Below are 21,243 nucleotides of genomic sequence, written 5' to 3'. Positions count from 1 at the left end.
TCGAGGTGGAGCCAGGTATTTTCTTACACTCATTGATGACTTTTCAAGATTTGTCTGGGTGTATATTTTAAAGAACAAAAGTGATGTATTTGACACCTTCAAAGAATGGAAAGCTCTGGTTGAAACCCAAACAGGAAAGAAGATAAAAAGGTTCAGGACTGATAATGGCTTAGAGTTTTGCTCTAATTTTTTTACCAAGTTCTGTAAACAGGTTGGGATTGCTAGACATCTCACAGTGAGGCATACTCCACAACAAAATGGCCTTGCTAAGAGGATGAACAGAATCATCCTTGAACGGGTAAGGTGTATGCTGATATACTCAGGACTACCCAAGAATTTCTGGGGAGAGGCAGTAGTGACAGCTTGCTACCTAATCAATCGGTGCCCTTCTTCAGCAATTAATTTTAAGACCCCATTAGAAGTCTGGTCAGGACATCCTGGGAGCTATGAACACTTGAAGACATTCGGCTGTGTTGCATATGCTTATGTCAAGCAGGATAAGTTGGATGCAAGAGCTATTAAAGGTGTGTTTATTGGCTATCCAACAGGGACCAAAGGTTACAAGTTATGGAGTATAGAACCTGGTAACCAAAACAGATATTTTATCAGCAAAGATGTGGTATTTGAAGAGGACAAGCTCTACAAAGATACACTGAAACCTCAAAGTGAAAATTCTGGCACAAACCAAGAGATTAGTATGCATTTTGAGGTGGAGAACCAAGCTGAAAATAGACCAGAACAGCAGGAGCAATTTCAGAATATTGATGACAATAATGAGGCCATTAAAGAAGAGGAGCATGATGACAATGATGAAGATGAAGTATTGAGAGACTACCAGCTAGCAAGGGACAGGGACAGGAGGACCACCAAAGCCCCAGATCGTTTTGGTTTTGCAGATCTGATTCATTACGCACTAAGTGTTTCTGAGTTCAGTGAGGAAGAACCAAGAACCTATGCTGAAGCTATAAGCTGCAGTAATGGAAAGGATTGGGAGGAGGCTATGAGAGAGGAAATCAGTTCCCTACACAAGAATGAAACATGGATATTGGTTAAGAAACCAGCTGGTAAGAAAATAGTAGGAAGCAAATGGGTATTCAGATACAAGGATGAGATACCTGGAGTTGAAAGAGCTCGGTTCAAGGCACGGATAGTGGCAAAGGGATTCACACAGCGAGAAGGAATCGACTACAATGAGATATTTTCACCAGTTGTGAAACATACCTCAATTCAGGTGTTATTATCTTTGATAGCCATAGAAGACTTAGAACTCAAGTAGATGGATGTAAAAACAGCGTTTCTTCATGGAGAGTTAAGTGAAGAAATTCTCATGAGACAGCCACAATGTTTTGAGGAGAAGGGAAAGGAAGACTATGTTTGCTTGCTGAAAAGATCACTCTACGGACTGAAGCAGTCACCCCGTCAATGGTACAAACGATTTGATGAGTTTGTCATCAAATCTGGTTTCAAAAGAAGCTCATATGACTGCTGTGTTTATGTTAAGACAGGACATGTGAAGTCAGTGGTGTGTCTATTATTATACGTAGAGGATATGTTAATTGCTAGTAAACTAATTTCAGAAGTAAACAAGGTCAAAGAAATGTTGAGCAATGAATTTGAGATGAAGAATCTTGGTCCGGCTAAGAAGATTCTAGGAATGGAGATACTTAGAGATAGAAAGTCAAGGAGGCTTTTGATATCTCAGAGTAGCTATATCTCAAATGTATTGAAGAAATTTGGTTTTAATGATGTAAAACCAGTTGTGACCCCTATTGCACAACATTTCAAACTGTCTTCAACTCAAGCACCTGCCACTGAAGCTGACAAGGAGCTAATGCAGAAAACTCCCTACACAAGTGTGGTTGGAAGTCTTATGTACCTAATGATCTGCACTAGACCAGATCTTTGTCATGGTGTACGTGTTGTCAGTCGATATATGGGGAACCCAAGACTTGAGCATTGGGAGGCTGTAAAGTGGTTAATGAGGTACATAAAAGGAACATCAAAGGCAGGTCTGGTATATAGCTCAAATGGGAAGGATCCAACAGTCATGGGATTTATCGACTCAGACTATGTTGGAGACTTGGATACCAGGAGGTCACAAACAGGGTATATGTTTTTCAGATTAATGAGTGTACTATAAGCTGGAAGGCCAATCTTCAATCAACAGTAGCTTTGTCTACAACAGAAGCTGAATACATGGCATGTACAGAGGCTGTAAAGGAGGCTTTGTGGCTGAAGGGTCTAACTAAGGAGCTGGGACTAGACCAAAGGGTTATCACAGTGTTTTGCGACAACCAAAGTGCTTTGCATCTTAGTAAGAACCAAGTGTTCCATGAAAGAACAAAGCATATTGATGTTAGGCTGCATTTCATTAGAGACATTATAGCTGAAGGAAGAGTTTGCTTAAACAAGGTGTCAACTGCAGAAAACCCAGCTGACATGCTTACAAAGTCTCTACCATCAGCTAAATTCAAACATTGTCTTGATCTACTTATGATCACTGATAAGTGATCTTGCAGACCTAAATTGTTTTTGGGCAGTCAGTTTTATTTCTTTTTGAGGGAATTAACGGTCAAGGTGGAGAATTGTTATGTTAAGTGACCGTTAATTACCGTTAGTAATTTTTCTTTACTGTTTGTACAGGTCATTAGTTATTGTTAATAACTAATACCTTCTTTTTGTTTAGTCTATAAATAGACTTCAGTGTAATAGACTCAATGTACAAAAACAATAGATGATTTCAATATAACAGATTGCTATTTCTTTGAGTTAATCACTTCTTGGTGCTTTTTGGTATTTTCTTGTTCTGTGTTTGTGAAGATTAGATCATTGTTCCTCATCATCTATCTTACTTATTTGCCTAAAGGTTCTTTGATCAACACTAATCTTGATGTCTAAGAATTTTTGTGATATTTTCATATTTATCTTTTTAGGTTGCCACTAGTTACGTTTGATAAGATAATTGTAGATGTGACCGATGATATACACAAAGAGGAGCATTTAATTTAGATTCAATGATGTATTTGAGAATGAAAACATATTGCTAATTGAATTCCAAAACTCAATATAAGACTAATTATAATCAAATTAGGAGAATCCTAATTCAAGTGAAATTATCAAAGTACTTTCCATTACCATCGAAACTATATTCCATCTTGAATGTGATTTTAACTTCTTTTTTTAAACCTACACCCTTAAAAATAGTAATTAATAAACAATTTTACATATCATTACTATGAAACAAATGTTTAGTAACTAGTTACTATTCTTAAAATGGAACTAACATATTATACAAATTAATTATATTTTATCCCAATTTTATGATATTTTCAATTAATTTCCATAATATATATTTATTTTGTGGGAAGCATGATAGTCATTATAAATGTATAAATATTTGAACACAAATAAATAATTATTCTAATAGGAGTAAATGGCTAAATGTAGTGCTTGCTTTTTTGGTAAGGTAATTTTAATGACTTTCTTTTGTCCATTATTTGATGTCCTCATTTGTTTACTCTATTATTTATAATATATTTACCAAAATCTCATTTAATTTATTTTACATTACACAGTACATAGTTTATCTATATTTTCTTTACATCAATTAAATATTTTATTTAAAATTATTTTTATTCAATTTATACACACATTTATAAGTTAAACTAAATTTGTTGTAAAAAAAGCAATATAATATATTTAAAGTAATGAAAAAATTGTAAAATAGCTCACTTAATGGAGATATATTCTAAATAGCAATATATTTAGAGCTATTTTAGTTCTTTTATTAAGAGTGCTTTACGTTCATTTTTTTTAAATACCAATTTGACTTCTGTGTTTTTCTCGAATACGAGATCGACTTGTGTTATAGAAAATAGATCAAAATAGTATCATAGACCTGATTTTGGTCAAAATATTTTCAAATATAATCTTTCCATCTCAGCTCATCGACCACCTTCTTCGTTTCTCTAAACCCAGTGCATTGGCAACAACCCAATGATTGCTTTTATAATCGAAAATATATTGACAAAAATTAAGTTTAGAGTACTATTTTGATCTATTTTATAAAATACAAAGTCCGAATGACCATTAAACAAAACACATGGCCAATTGCATATTCAACAAAAACAAGTGGAAATTAGATCTGGTACCCAATTTAAATGATCTACTTTAATTTTTATCCACTATTTTTAACTCTTATTTTAGTACCCAAATTTTCAATTAATGTACCCATTATACCCCGTCAATTACATACTTTTTTTCTCTCCTTAAACACGCTACAATTAGAATGTATTTCTAATTTAACTATAATATGACACATATAATACACATTATAACAACACTTAGAACTATGTGCTCAAATAAGGGTAATTTGAGAAGTCTCATGATAATAACGGGTAAAGTTCAACTGAATATATTTAGTATCTAATTTTAGTTAACTACTCCTAAAAGTATGTATTTCTCAACTTTTCCCGAAAACAAAGACACCAAAATTGTATTTTTTTTCTAAATATTTATGGTGATTAATTCAATTTTTTTCTCCAAAAATTAAAAAATAATGAGTCCCCCACATGGTGTTATCATCCACAGGTTCTAACCAAGAAAAAAAAAAAAGACATGGGCGTTTATTTTTTACGGTTAAAATTTATTTAAACAAAAAAAAAGTATGTAAAAGGAATATATAATATAAATGGTTGACTTATAGCCGAAAATAGAGCAATAAAATTCTATTCTAGGAATTATTCTTCATCACTATGAATTTATAAAATCATTAATGGTATAAAGTGTTTGAAAAGAACAACTCACATAACATTATATTTATTTAAAATCAACCAAAAGCTATTTCACTTTTCATTACCTCCGTTCCTTTCCATTTTCCAAATATGAACTTATGACTTTTTTAATTTAATTTAATTTAATTTTGGATGTATACCGATATTTATAATTTTAAGAGAATTTATTTATTTAGTATCTTTTGTCTTTATAACGTATTGTTTTGGTATCTTCTGTTTTCAATAATACTCACATCGTACCCTTTCTTTTGAAAACATACATATTTGGTATCTTAATTGATAAAATTTTGTCGGCATGACCAAACTGTCAACAATTATATATAATTTGTAACTCGAAAGTAATTTGATTAAATTGATAAACTTTTATTAATTAAATTTGAGTTTAAAGTACTAAATATGTATAATTTTAAAATATAGGGTACTAAATATGTACGATTTTAAAATATAGGGTACTAAAAATGTACGATTTCAAAATGCAGATATTAAATAAGCATTATTTGTAAATACAGAATACCAAAATGATACTTTGCAAAAACACAATGTATCAAATAGTTGTCTACCCTAATTTTCTATTATTTTCACAAATAAAAAGTGTACCCTCTAATTTAATATTAATTAAATTACTAGATTATTACTAGACATATCACTAGCTAGTCTAGTAATTGACTTGTCCATTTTTACATGCACATTTATATATGGCTTCTATGCGTGCCACGTGTAATCCAATCAACTATTCAAATTTCCTACTATTAATCCACAATAATACTTACATTATTATTATTATTATTATTTTTATTTAAATTATGTGTGATTTGCAATTTATTATAAAGATACTTAAAATTTATAATTTCTTTGTATAAATTGTGTGTATATTATTTAAAAAAAAAAGGGATATTAATACACATTTCTTGTATAAAAAGTTTATGTATACCAAGCAAAGCATCACTTGCTTTTGTGATTAAAAAATAATTAATTAGTCAAACGAAATAGTTTAGTTAAATTTGACTATTAATAAACTTTATGTAAATAAATAAATATTATTCATTCGAATTATTTTGTTGAAAAAGAAAAATCCCCAAATCTGAATTCCCAATCTGTAATCTTTGTCTATATATATATATATATATATATATAATTGATTGTAATAAGAGCACGAAGACTTCATTGATCCTCATTTTCTCTCTCATTTTCTTGTCAGAAAAGAAAAGAGAAGAAAAGAAAATCACAAACCAAATTCTCTTCTCTCAGACAGAGAAGCAAATCAAATTCCATCACTATGCATCTCTACAATGCATGGCTTCCACCGCCAGTGGCTGAGGCCACTAAGCGAGAGAAGGACTCCTTCTCCCGTGTTCTCAACTCCCTCAACCGCTCTTACCGACTCGACGATCCCGATTCCGTTTACTCCACTCTCCGATGGGTTTCCGTCATCGACCTGTGAGTATTTTATCATAAATTTCCTTTCTTTTCTTCTTTTCTCACTGTGGTTGACTCTCAAGGACTTTGTTTTGTTGCTTTGGTTGAGTTTTGCTTCTGACTTGTACCTACCTACCGACACCTTAATCTGTACTGTTATGAATTGAATTTTAGTTCTTGAATGACATTGCCCTGTTCTTGAAGCATTACTATTTGTTTAAGAATTAGGACCTTGCTTGCCCCCAACTTCAAGAACTCTATCTTTTTCTTCGTTAAAGTATTGGGTTTTCATGTTGGTACTGTTAGTGCTTGTTAGTAAGTTTAAGTATCGAATATTGAAGATTCTTGGGCTTGCTCTTTATCCCTGTCCAATTACTTGGGTTGTTGACTTGCTTTGATCTCAACAACTAACGACTTTTATTATAAGAGAATCTTGTTTAGTACTTGTAGTTGTAAAGATGTTAGTTTTAGATGGCATCTAGAGGAATGTTAGAGTGGTTTCTCTATTTATTTCATCTTTGTTAAGACACTGCCCCCAACTTCAAGAACCAATGATAGTTGAACTTAGGTTAAAGTCTATCTTTTTTTTTTCATTAAAGTATTGGGCTTTCATGTTGTCAGTGCTAGTTTGGTGTATATATAATAAGTGTAATTATTGAATATTGAAGATTCAGGGCCTTGCTTGCTCTTCTACCCTGCCATAGTGGAACACTTGGCCTTGTCCAATGACTGGGATATTGACTTCCTTTGATTTCAACAACTAACGATTTTATTATTACTCGTAGTTGTAAAGATGTTGTTTGTAATTGGTAGCATACTCTCTACTTGACACATTCAATGCAATGCTAGATGGTATCTAGAGGAATGTTCTTTGTTAAAAATGGAAACTTTCAGTTTCAGATGGTTAGAGTGGTTTTTCCAACTTATTTAATCTTTCACTTGCAGTTTCATAAAGGCAAAAAGTGAGTTATCTTTGGAAGATGTGACTTCTGCTGTGGAGGTTGGGTTAGAATTGTTTCACAAATCAGAAAACAAGCTTTACGTCCAGGTGTGCTACCTTGTATTCTGAAAAATGTTCTTACTCCACTTATTTGTTGTCATTTTTCTTTTCTAATCCCTAAATGTTGATTCCGTTTGTCTTAATAGGTTAGATGGGGGAATGTTCTGATTAGAATACTCAACAAATATCGAAAGAAATTGTCCTTCCAAATTCAATGGCGGCCGCTCTATGATACTCTGATACACACACATTTCACCAGGTAAGTTTTATGTTTCTATCTTCTTTTTGCAGTCATGTGAGTGTAAAGAGACTGGTTATTTCTGTACCTATGTTTTTTTGTTTAGTCGGTAAAATTGGTTAATAGGCATAATGAGTTCGCTACTTTGATGTGTACAAAGCATATACTATTAATATTTTCATCTTGAATAGCTGTGATCTTTTAGTGTGTTTCTGTTAAGCACACGAGGGTTTCAAAATCCAAATTGAAAGAATCTTTCAAGCTCTGAAATCAATTATCATTGGTTAAAGAAACAAGTGAAGAAAAGCTCTACCATCGTAATTATTGTACTTGTCAATATTTCTCTAGCAATTTTTTATAGTACCTTTTTGTTTTCCCACCGACTATATGGTTTATGTAGTATTTTTATAAGAACTCATGGACTGCAACATAACAAAACATTTTGGAAATTTATATGTATAAAAAATAAAATTGAATCTGTGTACGTAAATGGTGCAGGAATACTGGTCCAGAAGGTTGGAGACTGAGACAACGACATTTTGAGATGATTACGTCCCTTGTTCGGTCTTGTCGAAGGTTCTTCCCACCGGGTGCTGCATTTGAGATTTGGTCTGAGTTTAGGTAATTTAATTGCTTGAGGCTTGCCCTTGTCAAAATTGTCAATCTCATGATAGTTATTTTTGGTTTTCTTTTCATCCATTAAAAGTTAAGTTTCTGATATATATATATATATATATGTATATGTAAATATAATGTTTTGTTTTCAAGCAAATACATTAGTTGGAAACTTCTGTCTTGCTGACATCTTGCTTCTCATTCAATATTGTAGTGTTTGATTTTTACTGAAAAATAGATGAGCATAACTGTGTAACAATCACCAATTTATTCAAGACGGTTTAACCTGGTTTTGTTACTCACTTTTTGGATAATGTGTCTTATAAAACAAATATGCAGATCCTTATTGGAGAATCCATGGCATAATGCATCATTTGAGGGGTCGGGGTTTGTGAGACTGTTTCTTCCTACAAACTTGGACAACCAGGAATTCTTTTCAGAGTAGGAGCATATACGATCCAAACTCTTTCTCCTCCAAATTTTAGCATGAAGTGTTAAGGAAATTAACTTTCCATTTGCGTTGCAGGGATAGAGTTAAAGAGTGTATAGATCTGTGGGAATCTATACCAAGTTGTCAATTTTGGAACAGTCAGTGGGCAGCCATTATAGCTCGTGCCATAAAGAATTACAACTTTATTGATTGGGAGTCTTTCTTACCCATTCTTTTCAATAGATACTTAAATATGTTTGAGGTAATTCAATAATTATGTGAGACCTAAATTTTGCAGGTAGTTTATGCGATTTCTGTCCCCTAAATCTTGTCATAAATGATGCTAAAGTACATTTTAGTAGGCATAATTCATATGTATACCAACTCAACATCATTCTTAATTTTAGGTTCCAGTGGCAAATGGAAGTGGGTCATACCCTTTCTCAGTGGATGTTCCCAGAAACACAAGGTTTTTGTTCTCCAATAAAACAATGACCCCAGCAAAGGCCATTGCTAAGTCAATTGTAAGATTCCCATCATGTTGCTTATGTTTGCAATGTGGATGATTTACTGTCCATGAGACGTTTCTTGGTATATTATAATGTGTTCTTTTGTAAGTGCAGGTTTATTTGTTGAAACCTGGTGGATCAACACAGGAGCACTTTGAGAAATTGGTCAACCTCTTAGAACAGTTTGTATACTTACATGTTGATATTAATAATTTTTTTAAAGTGTTTTTCATTCTTTTAATCAAAGGTTTGAAATTATGGTGTTAATTGTTGTAGATATTACCATCCCTCTAATGGTGGACGGTGGACGTACTCATTAGAGCGCTTTTTGATGCATCTGGTTTTATCATTCCAGAAACGCCTACAACATGAACAACTGTAAGGATACATCTGCATAGTGCTGCAAGATCTGTTATCTATACACTTGAGTATCTTTAAAGCTTCCTTCTAATTGTTGTTTTTACAGGAACACATGTGCGAATAGTCTAGGAAGATCAGAAAGGACTTCTTTTGTCAATATGCTGCTGAAGTTAATTGATCGTGGTCAATACAGCAAAAATGAGCATCTTTCCGAAACTGTTGCTGCAGCCACTTCAATTTTGTCGTATGTGGAGCCTATATTGGTTCTCCCTTTTGTTGCATCTCGGTTCCATATGGCCTTGGAAACGGTTAGTCACTTTCATGTTATTTTTTGTGGATTTCATTTCGAAATATTAGCCATTAGATTGTTACCTTGCCATACCACATCAGTTTTCAAGAGATTGCATTCACTCCTATAAATGGAATTTGTTTCACTGGAATAACTACTCTTTACCAACTTTTATGTCTAGTCAGATGACTGCCACCCATCAATTAAAAATTGCTGTGATGTCAGTAGCTTTTGTCGGGCGTTCACTATTTCTGACGTCCCTATCAGCTTCTGCAGTAAAACCTGTTGATCTTGATGGTGGTGATGAATTCATAGAACTTATGATGCTTTCATTGTCCAATGCATTGCTTGGTATGGATGCCAATGATCCTCCTAAAACCTTGGCAACCATGCAATTAATTGGTTCCATATTTTCTAATGTAAGTATACAAACTTCACTTCATAAGCTCTCTGTCCATCTATTCATGTTATACTTATCCCCTCAAATTTCACAGTTGGCTTTGTTAAGCGATAACATAGATGAGCTTCCAGTCATGCCAATGATTCGCTTTTCTGAATGGCTGGATGAGTTCCTATGCCGGCTATTTTCGTTGCTTTTACACTTGGAACCAAGCAGTGTTGTGTAAGTCATGAATTTAATTTTATGCACTTCCCTTGCATACATTCATCTTTTGGTTTTGTTCTTTGTCAGTTTCACTGGAGTCAAAATATTTGTTGTAATTTTCTCTTTGTTATGAATTAACTGTTGTCTGTGATGCAGAAATGAAGGTTTGCATTCATCATCAACATCTGGAACTTTTCTGGTTGAGGACGGTCCATACTACTTCTGCATGCTTGAGATTTTGTTTGGAAGACTATCACAACCCTTGTATAATCAGGTTTCAGTTCTTGTTCTTGCCTGTTTGCTTCAACTTCTTTTTCAAGTTTTTCTGTGGTCTAACATGTCAACAAGACATTATTAACTTTTCCTTGTATTATAACAGGCCTTAAAGAAAGTTTCCAAGTTTGTTAGAACCAATATTCTTCCTGGGGCAATTGCAGAGGTTGGATTGCTTTGTTGTGCATGTGTTCATACAAACCCAGAAGATGCAATAACTCAACTTGTTGAGCCGACTTTATTGTCTGTTATATCCTCTTTAAAAGGAATACCAGCTACTGGATTTGGAGGAAGAGGAACTCCTGATGCGTCTGTTTCAACCAAGGTACACTCTTTTGGTTATTATTTTACTCTCTAATACAGTTATACTGCACCAGAATTTCTGCTATAAATGTTATATTGGTTGCTTTCCAGGCCAAACCCTCAATTTCTCCCGCTCTTGAAACGGCAATTGATTATCAGCTGAAGATATTATCAGTAGCTATCAGTTATGGAGGCCCTGCACTTCTACGCTATAAAGATCAACTCAAAGAAGCCATCATTTCTGCTTTTGAGTGTCCATCTTGGAAGGTTTTTGTTCCTTACTTTTCACAACTGATGTTCTCGCGTAATAAAAATGCTTCTCTTGTAGACTGACCACTAAGTGGCTCATTCATTTTTGTTTTCTATAATTGTCTGACCATTTGATAGGTCAATGGAGCTGGTGATCACCTTCTGCGATCCCTTCTTGGAAGTCTGATTCTTTATTATCCCATCGATCAGTACAAGTATGCTTTTTTTTTGCTCTCATTTAATATCTCTTTCCACTGCCATTCAGTGGATTCGAAGAACATAAGGTTAAAGATGTAAGATATTGAGAAAATATCCTTTTTCCTAGGTGTGTTTTACGACATCCAAATGCTGCTGGATTAGAGGAATGGATTAGCACAAACGATTTTTCTGATGATAAACATTTGGCGGAACCCAAGTGGCATGTTCCAAGTGTTGAAGAAGTTCAGTTTGCAAATGAACTTTTGGACCTTCATTTTAGTTCAGCTTTGGATGATCTTCTCAAAATATGTCAAACTAAAACTCATTCCGATCCAGGTAATTTCTCTATCGTATTTCAGTTTTTTTAATTTTTTTTAATTTTTTATGGAGTGGTAATACTAATAATAGCCGTTTTTTTCTTCATGAAAGGATATGTATAATGTGTGTTTTTCATGATAGTTAGCCTACTTTTGCATGTGTGAGTGGTGGAATATAAACATATTAAATTTAAATATCTGATGTCTATGAAGGTTATGGCTAGCTAAAATTAAGATTGAAAATGTGTTGTACTTGTGGTATCAATGACTTGCTTTCTGCCGAAAAACTAAAAATTTCTTTGGTGTAATTTATGATACAGAACAAGAAGTGTTTTTTTTTAACTCTGTAAATGCAAATTCATGCACATGCACACACACATGTTTGGTTTTTTATAAATTTTACAAATCATACCTGATTTCATTTTTTGTCAACCAGGAGATGAGAAAGAACACTTGAAAGTGACTCTTTTGCGTATAGATTCGTCCTTGCAAGGTGTTTTGTCTTGTTTACCAGATTTTATTCCATCTTCAAGAAATAAGATTGTAGAAGATCAGGAGCATATCTCGTTTTTATTAGCTGGAGCAACTGGTTCGACTGTTGGCAGTATTGCTCTGCGTGAAAAGGCTGCTGAGATCATACACACTGCTTGCAAGTAATAAATTGTTAAAAATGTCCTGATGGATTTTCTATTGTTTAGGTGGTCTGATTTACTGAAGCTTGTTGCTCTTTTTGCATTGAGCAGATACTTAGTAGAGGAAAAATCAGATGACAGCATCCTTTTGATACTCGTTATTCGTATTATGGACGCTTTAGCGAACTATGGTAATGGCTTTGATCTATGGTTTTGTATTACTTTTACAGTTACCCACCTTCTCCTTTCCTGTATGTTCAGCCTCACTCATGTATCATTTTTATATATCTCTTTTGTAGGAAGTTTGGAATATGATGAATGGGCAAATCACAGGCAGGCTTGGAAGTTAGAATCTGCTGCTATAATAGAACCTCCAATAAATTTTATTGTGTCATCCCATTCTAAGGGAAAAAGAAGGTAACGACATCAAGTTTCCTTTTGATTCATGGAAACACTAATTCATTTATCTTAGCATTGATGCCAAATTATGTTGTAAATTCCAGGCCGAGATGGGCACTTATTGACAAGGCATATATGCACAATACATGGAGATCCTCACAGTCATCATACCATTTATTTCGCACCAGTGGAAATTTCTATCCATCAGACCATGTGAATCTTTTGATGGATGATCTTCTAAATCTTTCATTGCATAGCTATGAAACTGTTCGTGCGTAAGTCCTCAAATCTTATTTAGCTTTGCTTAACTTTGAAATTTGCTGGAGTGAACAATTATTTAACAACTTAAAATGGTATAATCACTATAAATATCTTAAGATAACCTTTTGTCTTTTAATCTCGGTCATGGATACATTAGCCTTTTAGAAGTGGAAAATTTGTAATCTGAATAGAGCCATTGCCTTATTGATGAAGAAACTTTATTTTATTTTTACGTATTGAATTTGTGGTGTGGTTTTCATGTTGTTCATTTATCTGACCAATATAAGTAAATTTACCAAGGAAAATGTGCCTGATAATTTCTGCCGGGTCGCAATGATTTTTCTTTACAAGCAGTGAATATGTTTTCAATTCTTTTTTTCTTCACCAACTTTGTTCTATTTTGACAGAGAGATTAATAAATGTGCTCTGTAATTAGTGATAGTGTTTTGGGTTCATGGCTCCAATTTAGTATCGAGTAATGCTTATAGGTCTCCAGGGTTTTGGTATAGAGTAGATCTTCTTTTATGTGGGGAGCTTTTTCATTACTGAGTTTCTTTTTGATCACTCAGCATGTTACTTTGCCACTATATCCCAAATTTAGTAAATTGTGCGTCTTTCTTCATGAATACATTTTAGTGTTTTCTTTTTTTTTTTTTGACCTTTGTTTATTTGTTCTAACTTTGGAATTGTTGTATCACCAAATTTGATTTTGTGCCATGGTACTCAGGCTTGCTGGAAAATCACTTTTGAAGATGATAAAGAGATGGCCGACTATGATTTCAAAGTGTGTTCTCACTCTCACCGAGAACTTACGGAACTCCAGCTCACTAGAATATGCTGTGCTAGGTTCTTGTGCAGTCCTTGCAACACAAACAGTTCTCAAGCATGTGACAACGGTAGTGATTGAAACAAACTGCATGCTTTAAGATATTGAAGAAATACAATTTTCTGACTTTATTTTGTAATTTCAGGACCCAAAGGCATTCTCGTCATTTATTCTTGGGATTCTTTCGAGGTAACTATTTGTTAAGGAGTAGTCCTTTTTTTTTACCGACTTAATTGGCAATGACATTTCACCCACCACAACTAAGCTTTAAAATTACTGATATCATGGTGAGAAGGTGTCTCACTGCTGGTTCTGTCATGAAAATCGATGGCTTTGTATTTTATTTTCTCACCAATACCATGTGTTAATGGTTTGGTAAATTATTGGAGCTCTTAGTATGACTCAGTTTTGTAATAGAGCATGATGTTTAAACCAATATGATTTAATGTTGAAGGGTGAGTTGGTGTACATGATATCTGACTATTATTTTTTTCCTGCTTGAAGCTCTCATCACGAGTCGCTGAAATCCCAGAAAGCTATAAATGAGGTATGATGATTCATTTAGGTCTAATTCTGAATGAAATGAATCTAATAGAATGAGTTTCTGCAGCTTTTTGTCAAGTACAACATCCACTTTTCTGGAGTGTCTAAAAGCATTTTTAGGACGTCAAACGATCAATTAGAGGGGCAAGACTTTGGGGATTTGGTTTCTCAGATTGTTTCCATGAGTTTTGATTCTATTGGCTTGCATTGGAGGTATTATCTTTTCTACTTTTTCTCTTATACCGTTGAGCTGTGTCTTATACACACACTAAACCTTTCTAGTTTTAATTGCATGTATTTAACTATTTAGGAAATGTTTTTTATTGTTGTTAACTTGTTATAAATGTCATGAATTATTTTTTTTAGGTACAATCTGATGGCTAATAGAGTTCTACTCCTGTTGGCTATGGGATCTAGGAATGACTCAAGTTCCTCCTCAAAAATTCTTAGTGAAACTGCTGGTTGGTTCTGATCTTGTCTACTTGTGATTTACTTGATCTTTTATTCCTTTCCATGTTTATTGTGTTGTCTCATTCATTACAATGGATATTGACATTAATCCCTTTCCAGGTCATTTCTTAAAAAATTTAAAAAGTCAACTTCCACAAACAAGAATACTTGCCATTTCCGCTTTGAATACTCTGTTAAAAGAGTCACCGTATAAACTTTCAGCTGAAGAACAGACTAATTATTCTGGGAATTTACAAGAAATTAGAAAATCATCCCTAGAGGGTGAATTAACTCAAATATTTATGGAAGATGGGTTTTTTAATGAGACTTTAAATAGTCTTTCACACGTTCACATCACTACTGATACTGATAGCACATCTTCAAGGGGAAGTTATGGAAATTCTTCTTTTCAGAGCCTAGCTGATAAATCAATCACCCGTTTTTATTTTGACTTTTCTTCTTCATGGCCGCGTACTCCTAGTTGGATATCTTTGTTAGGTACTGATAATTTTTACTCAAACTTTGCACGGATTTTCAAGCGGTTGGTACAAGAATGTGGCATGCCTGTTTTATTGGCACTCAAGAGTTCTTTGGAAGAGTTTGCACTTGCAAAGGAGAGATCTAAGCAATGTGTTGCTGCGGAAGCTTTTGCCGGTGTGTTGCATTCTGATGTCAATGGTCTTGTTGAAGCTTGGGACAGCTGGATGGGGGTCCAGTTGCAGAATATCATCCTATCGCAGTCTGTTGAATCAATACCTGAATGGGCAGCTTGTATACGTTACGCAGTAACTGGAAAAGGAAAATACGGAACAAAAATTCCTCTTCTGAGGCAGCAAATACTGGATTGTTTATCTACACCTCTACCTTCAACAGTAACTACTACTGTTGTTGCCAAGCGTTATGCTTTTCTTTCGGCTGCACTTATCGAAATATCCCCTCAAAAGATGTCAGCAACTGAAGTTCGGCTCCACTTTAAACTTCTGGAGGAGCTACTTGCTAATATGTGCCATTCATCTGCCCAAGTAAGCGAGCTTTGCCTATATTCTACTACTTTTCTAGTTCCTTTTTTTTAGGTTTTTTTATTCACTGCTATTTATATAACAAATATATTCAAGTAAAAGTAAGCTTTAAATGTCCTTTAATATCTCGTCTGCAAAAAATCTCTGCAAATGCTTGTTACTATGCAATAGAATTGTGATTGTGCAAAACACTGACAAGCAATGACTAATTTCTTTGGATACTAGATAAAAAGGTTCTTCTAAATTCTTGTAAAAAATTTATGGATCATGTTGTTATTTTTAGGAGAATCCCATTTTGTTTTCCCTTTTCACATGAGTGCAAAAAGGTCTAAACAATGCAGATTTTGATATTTGAGTAATGAATAAGAAAGTAGAACAGTGCAGAGTGTAGATTATGTAGGTATTGGCTGTACTTTTGTATTCAGAATTAGTAAAACAAAAGAGTTGGACACACATTAAATGATAATCCAATTTCTATTTTGGAATAATCTTGGAAAGTTAAGAGATATTTTTATCGTGCTTTGATATATCTTTTGTATGAGACAGGTAAGGGAAGCTATAGGTGTTACTCTTTCGGTGTTGTGCTCAAATATTCAGCTTTATGCATCAGTTTGTCATAAACATTCACAAGAAGGAGAGAATATGGATCTTGACAGCCAACTTCAACAGAGAAGTTGGATTCAGATTCTCAAAAAACGAGCTTCTGAGGTGGTAGTAAACATTCAGCATAGCAATCAATCAGACAGCTTGGAGACCAAGAAGAATGCAAGTCAAAATGGGCATTTGAATGGTGATTCACAAGATGATGTCAAATGGATGGAGACGGTATTGAATTTTCTGAAGTCTTTCTATGGAATATTTTTTGCTTTTTAAAACATCTATTGAACATATTTTTCTGTTTTGTGAAGCTTTTCCATTTCATCATCTCATCTCTGAAGTCGGGGAGATCATCATATTTGCTGGATGCAATTGTCGGTCTTCTTTATCCTGTAATATCTTTGCAGGTGCGTACAGCTTAAATTTGATTCTGTTTATAACTCTAGTGACTTTTCAGTTTTGGTTTGAGCTTCTGCTTTTGTTTGAAGCCCGCTTGCCTTTACCAATTTGTGTGTGTTTGACCAATAGCCATGAATAGTGTCATCATTTAACATTATAAAACATGAACTAGTGTGGACTTGATTCTTTTTCTGGTCTACAGTTCTATGAATGTGTAGTAAATTTGTTCTCTCTTTCATGACAATCTATATTTGGAGATAATCTATGTGATAAGGCTAACAAACAAAATATCCTGGTCACTCGAGGCTGGCTCATGTGGTTGGGTGGGTGAGAGCGTGTCATGGGGTTTGTGTATTTGTAAATGTATCTTGTGAATATATATATATATATATATTTGTATATACTGGATAGTGGATCTTGTATCTTTCTCACTTGCCTCGGGATCAATCCTTCATATCTGAGAGTTATTGGTTGCTTTTTGAAGGAGACATCAAATAAAGATTTGTCAACCTTGGCCAAGGCAGCTTTCGAATTGTTAAAGTGGAGGGTTTTCTGGGAACCCCATCTCCAGGAAGCTCTATGTGTGATTCTTTCTTCAGCAAATGATTCCAACTGGAGAACGAGATCTGCAACATTGACGTTCCTGCGAACTTTTATGTACAGGTATCGTACTCGAAGAATCCCTACATTGCCATTCTATATAAGCTGTGATGTTTAGAGTCTGGATAGAAATTTTACAGTTTTGGTATTGTCTTATGTTGACTCATCCCTTTTAATGATCTCAATATAGGCACACCTTCATTCTTTCAAGCACAGAGAAGCAGAAAATCTGGAAAACTGTTGAGAAGCTACTTGTAGACAACCAAGTTGAGGCAAGTTCCTTGCTCTATTATATTTTGATAATAATATTTGTGTTTTGCAGTAAATTTAGCTTTTGTATGACTTATTTAAATCTACAAACATGTAATGTCTAATTTAAAAGTTGTTATTAGGATGTTCTTGAACTAATATTTTTGTTCTGCTTCAGGTAAGAGAGCATGCTGCAGCAGTTCTAGCAGGTCTCATGAAGGGCGGGGATGAAGATCTAGCTAAAGACTTTCGCGATAAAGCTTACAAGGAAGCAAATACCCTTCAACGGAAAAGGAAACAGCGGTATTTTATGCTGGTCATATATATAGAATACTTATATGGGTAATAGTATGATTTTGTACATTAAGACTGGTAATTTCCAAATGCAGAAATTTGAGTTCAAGTCCATCAGTAGCTTCCATACACGGGGCTGTACTCGCATTGGCAGCTTCTGTGTTGTCCGCCCCTTACGACATGCCCAGGTTTGTATTGTTTAATACAAAGCATAGTGTTTTCAGATGTTTATTCCTCTTCTTCTGTAACCATTTAAGCAATTTTTTCTTGTTTTTTCAGTTGGTTGCCTGAGCATGTTACATTACTAGCTCGCTTTGTTGGAGAGGCCTCGCCTGTGAAATCTACAGTTACGAAAGCTGTTGCAGAATTCCGCCGCACCCATGCAGACACATGGAATATTCAAAAAGATTCTTTTACCGAAGAACAACTCGAGGTAGTTCCTTAAGAGATGCTAGACCTTGAATTGAACATCTAACTGTAATTAGTCTTCTTCCTATTCATAGTTTCTGAATCTTTTTATATGGTTGCTTGCAGGTTCTTGCTGATACATCGTCATCATCGTCGTACTTCGCTTGATTTTTACAATGTATTTGTTTGTAGTGAGAGAATAGATAAGTTTGTTAAAACATTGATTGAGATTGATAGCAAGAAATAATGTATTGAATTATTCTTCTGGTCATAGTTTATAAAAATGAGCTTCATTTACATTTTCCATCATTATTATTGCTACCATTAGAAGTTTATTTTCCTCGGGAGAAAGAATTCTTTCCCACTTTTGTATTATTTTCTATTACACTAAACTATTGGATGCATTAACTCATCAGAGGGTAAATCCCACAAGACACTATCTGTGTTGAATATGATGGTTTCATTTCTTATTTCTTTCCCTGCATTCGAGTCATCTCTATTTTCTTCGAGTTTGTCAGGTAAGCAGCTCTGCCTATCTCCAGCCGTGCACGTGCTCCCCGTACATATACTCTGGTTCCATGGCGATCCATCTCTCTCATTGCTGCAAGAAGATGGTTCATACTGAAACCCAGGGTAAGGGAAGGCACTGCAATCGCCTGTAAAACTCATGAAAGTTGGCCCAGCTGCTGCCGAGTCCCAAAGCTTGTTTGGGGGAAGCATATCAGGTTCTTGGATGGCCCTTGAGAGGCCGAGTTTGATCTTCTCAATGGTCTCAACATCCTCACTCTCTTCTTGCTTACTGTCTGTGTACGTGGCTGTAGCGTTCCCTAGCGAAGCATTTGATTGCTGCAGTTGAAAATCGATTCTCCTCTTGGTAAGGAGGTGGAGCATTTCGTCTTTGAAGCAGCCGAGCGCTGCTTCTGCGAGGTGAGCCACCTGTGGAGGTTCCAGCGTGGTGGCTATCTCTGCCATGAGGTGGGAAAATGGTTTGTGAGTGACTGGATCAATTCCCATGCCGGAAAGCTTCTTTTTCAACTTTGTGTTCCAGTGGTTTTTCACATCATTGTCTGTGCGCCCAGGCAGTTGGGCTGCAATTATTGACCATCTGTGATATGGTCATTTGGAACGAGTTAAGCTACTAAAGAAAGAGAGATGAAGTGGTATGGTATGGTATGGCTATTCATTTGCAAAGTGATTGTACCTGTTACCAACAATGGAGTGAAGCTTGACAATGGTTTGCTCTTCTGAGTCAGAGAACTGGCCGTGCTTTAGGTCCGGCCGGAGGTAGTTGGTCCAGCGCAGCCTGCAGCTCTTCCCACATCTTTGTAGACCTATATGAACAGATGAAAATCAATATGTATAGGAAATTAAGAAGCAAGAGCAAGAACTAGGGACAAACGAAAAAAAGAAGAGAGCACAAACCGGCGTTCTTGGGGATGAGGCGCCAGTTGCGAGTACCGTGTTGAGCAATGTAAGAAGAGAGCTTGTTATCTTCTTCAGGAGTCCATTGTCCCCTTTTCACATTGTCCTTCTCACAACAAGGAATCCTACCCATCTTTTTAGTGTAAATTGGTGATTAAATAGAAGAGATAAAAGAAACCAAATAAGGGTTATTAAGTTTGTGTCTTAAACTTTCGGAAACAATAAAAGAAGCCAAAAGAAGTAAAAAAAAAAGTTGTTTTGGGGTAATTTTGTTTCTATTTTTTTCCCTTGAATAATGGTGAGAAGAGAGTAGTGGAGAAAGCAATTCTTATAAAAGGAGTGAGTGTGGGAAAAGTTGTTTGTATAAGGCTGCATGGGAAAGAAAAAAAAAGGGTTAAAATTACAAAGGAAGGCATATAGTGCATAGGGGCATCAAAGGTGCATGATTTTATTAAAGAATTCAACGCTATAGAGCGTGTGATAGTTAGGCTGGTAGCTCACCCACAAGATGCCTGGTCAACTCTCTTTCTCTCTTTCTTTTTGACCTATGATATATGCAGGGTTGGGTGGCTTTCCTCTTTTCTCACACAAAAACTACCTTAATCAACCCAAAAATGCTAAAAAACTCTAGCGGGATGTGGCATTTTTTGATTGGTCGATTGGTAGCCAATCAAAAAGAGAAAAAAGCTGCTGATTTGGTCCATGATGCTGCTCTTTCTGAGTGTTTTTAACCACTGCTTTTGCTTCTCCTAGTTTGAGTTGCAAATGTTGAGGTTGTTGGCTTGTAACTTGTGTGCGTACAAACAAGATTTGTATCAAGTACCAATAATCAATCATTAAACTACCTTAATGAACCCAAAAATGCTAAAAAACCCGAGCAGGATGTGGCATTTTTTGATTGGTCGATTGGTAGCCAATCAAAAAGAGAAAAAAGCTGCTGATTTGGTCCATGATGCTGCTCTCTCTGAGTGTTTTTAGCTACTGCTTTTGCTTCTCCTAGTTTGAGTTGCAAATGTTAAGGTTGTTGGCTTGTAACTTGTGTCCGTACAAACAAGATTTGTATCAAGTACCAATAATCAATCATTAAACTACCTTAATGAACCCAAAAATGCTAAAAAACCCGAGCAGGATGTGGCATTTTTTGATTGGTCGATTGGTAGCCAATCAAAAAGAGAAAAAAGCTGCTGATTTGGTCCATGATGCTGCTCTCTCTGAGTGTTTTTAGCTACTGCTTTTGCTTCTCCTAGTTTGAGTTGCAAATGTTAAGGTTGTTGGCTTGTAACTTGTGTCCGTACAAACAAGATTTGTATCAAGTACCAATAATCAATCATTAAACTACCTTAATTAACCCAAAAATGCTAAAAAACCCGAGCAGGATGTGGCATTTTTTGATTGGTCGATTGGTAGCTAATCAAAAAGAGAAAAAAGCTGCTGATTTGGTCCATGATCTGCTCTTTCTGAGTGTTTTTAACTACTGCTTTAGCTTCTCCTAGTTTGAGTTGCAAATGTTGAGGCTGTTGGCTTGTAACTTGTGTCAGTACAAACAAGAT

General features: G+C 35.0%; 2 protein-coding genes across 2 annotated transcripts; one reads left to right on the top strand and one right to left on the bottom strand.

Annotated features, from left to right (window-relative positions):
* The first annotated feature begins 5,948 nt into the window (after nt 1-5,948).
* On the top strand, nt 5,949-18,580 carry LOC133783506 (proteasome activator subunit 4). Its single transcript, XM_062223153.1, has 35 exons — nt 5,949-6,230; nt 7,155-7,257; nt 7,356-7,468; nt 7,946-8,068; nt 8,402-8,503; nt 8,589-8,754; nt 8,900-9,016; nt 9,116-9,183; nt 9,278-9,379; nt 9,468-9,669; nt 9,836-10,069; nt 10,145-10,272; nt 10,411-10,528; nt 10,634-10,852; nt 10,942-11,097; nt 11,218-11,294; nt 11,405-11,613; nt 12,031-12,247; nt 12,338-12,417; nt 12,526-12,643; nt 12,730-12,900; nt 13,614-13,782; nt 13,858-13,901; nt 14,217-14,259; nt 14,323-14,468; nt 14,622-14,716; nt 14,826-15,727; nt 16,271-16,549; nt 16,633-16,728; nt 17,205-17,383; nt 17,511-17,592; nt 17,748-17,872; nt 17,959-18,051; nt 18,143-18,296; nt 18,398-18,580. Exons 1-35 carry the CDS (start codon nt 6,070-6,072, stop codon nt 18,437-18,439), a joined length of 5,433 nt encoding a protein of 1,810 aa, XP_062079137.1. The 5' UTR covers nt 5,949-6,069; the 3' UTR covers nt 18,440-18,580.
* On the bottom strand, nt 18,502-21,126 carry LOC133783510 (transcription factor MYB80). Its single transcript, XM_062223159.1, has 3 exons — nt 19,694-21,126; nt 19,473-19,602; nt 18,502-19,376 (listed from the first exon to the last, which is right to left on the bottom strand). The coding sequence occupies exons 1-3, from the start codon at nt 19,824-19,826 to the stop codon at nt 18,659-18,661; spliced, it is 981 nt and encodes a 326-aa protein (XP_062079143.1). The 5' UTR covers nt 19,827-21,126; the 3' UTR covers nt 18,502-18,658.
* Nucleotides 21,127-21,243: the final 117 nt, after the last annotated feature.

This window comes from Humulus lupulus, chromosome 6 (genome assembly GCF_963169125.1).
Source record: "Humulus lupulus chromosome 6, drHumLupu1.1, whole genome shotgun sequence".
Classification (NCBI taxonomy): domain Eukaryota; kingdom Viridiplantae; phylum Streptophyta; class Magnoliopsida; order Rosales; family Cannabaceae; genus Humulus; species Humulus lupulus.
The sequence above is the reverse complement of the archived record's forward strand: the minus strand, read 5'-3'. Positions and strand labels throughout refer to the sequence as shown.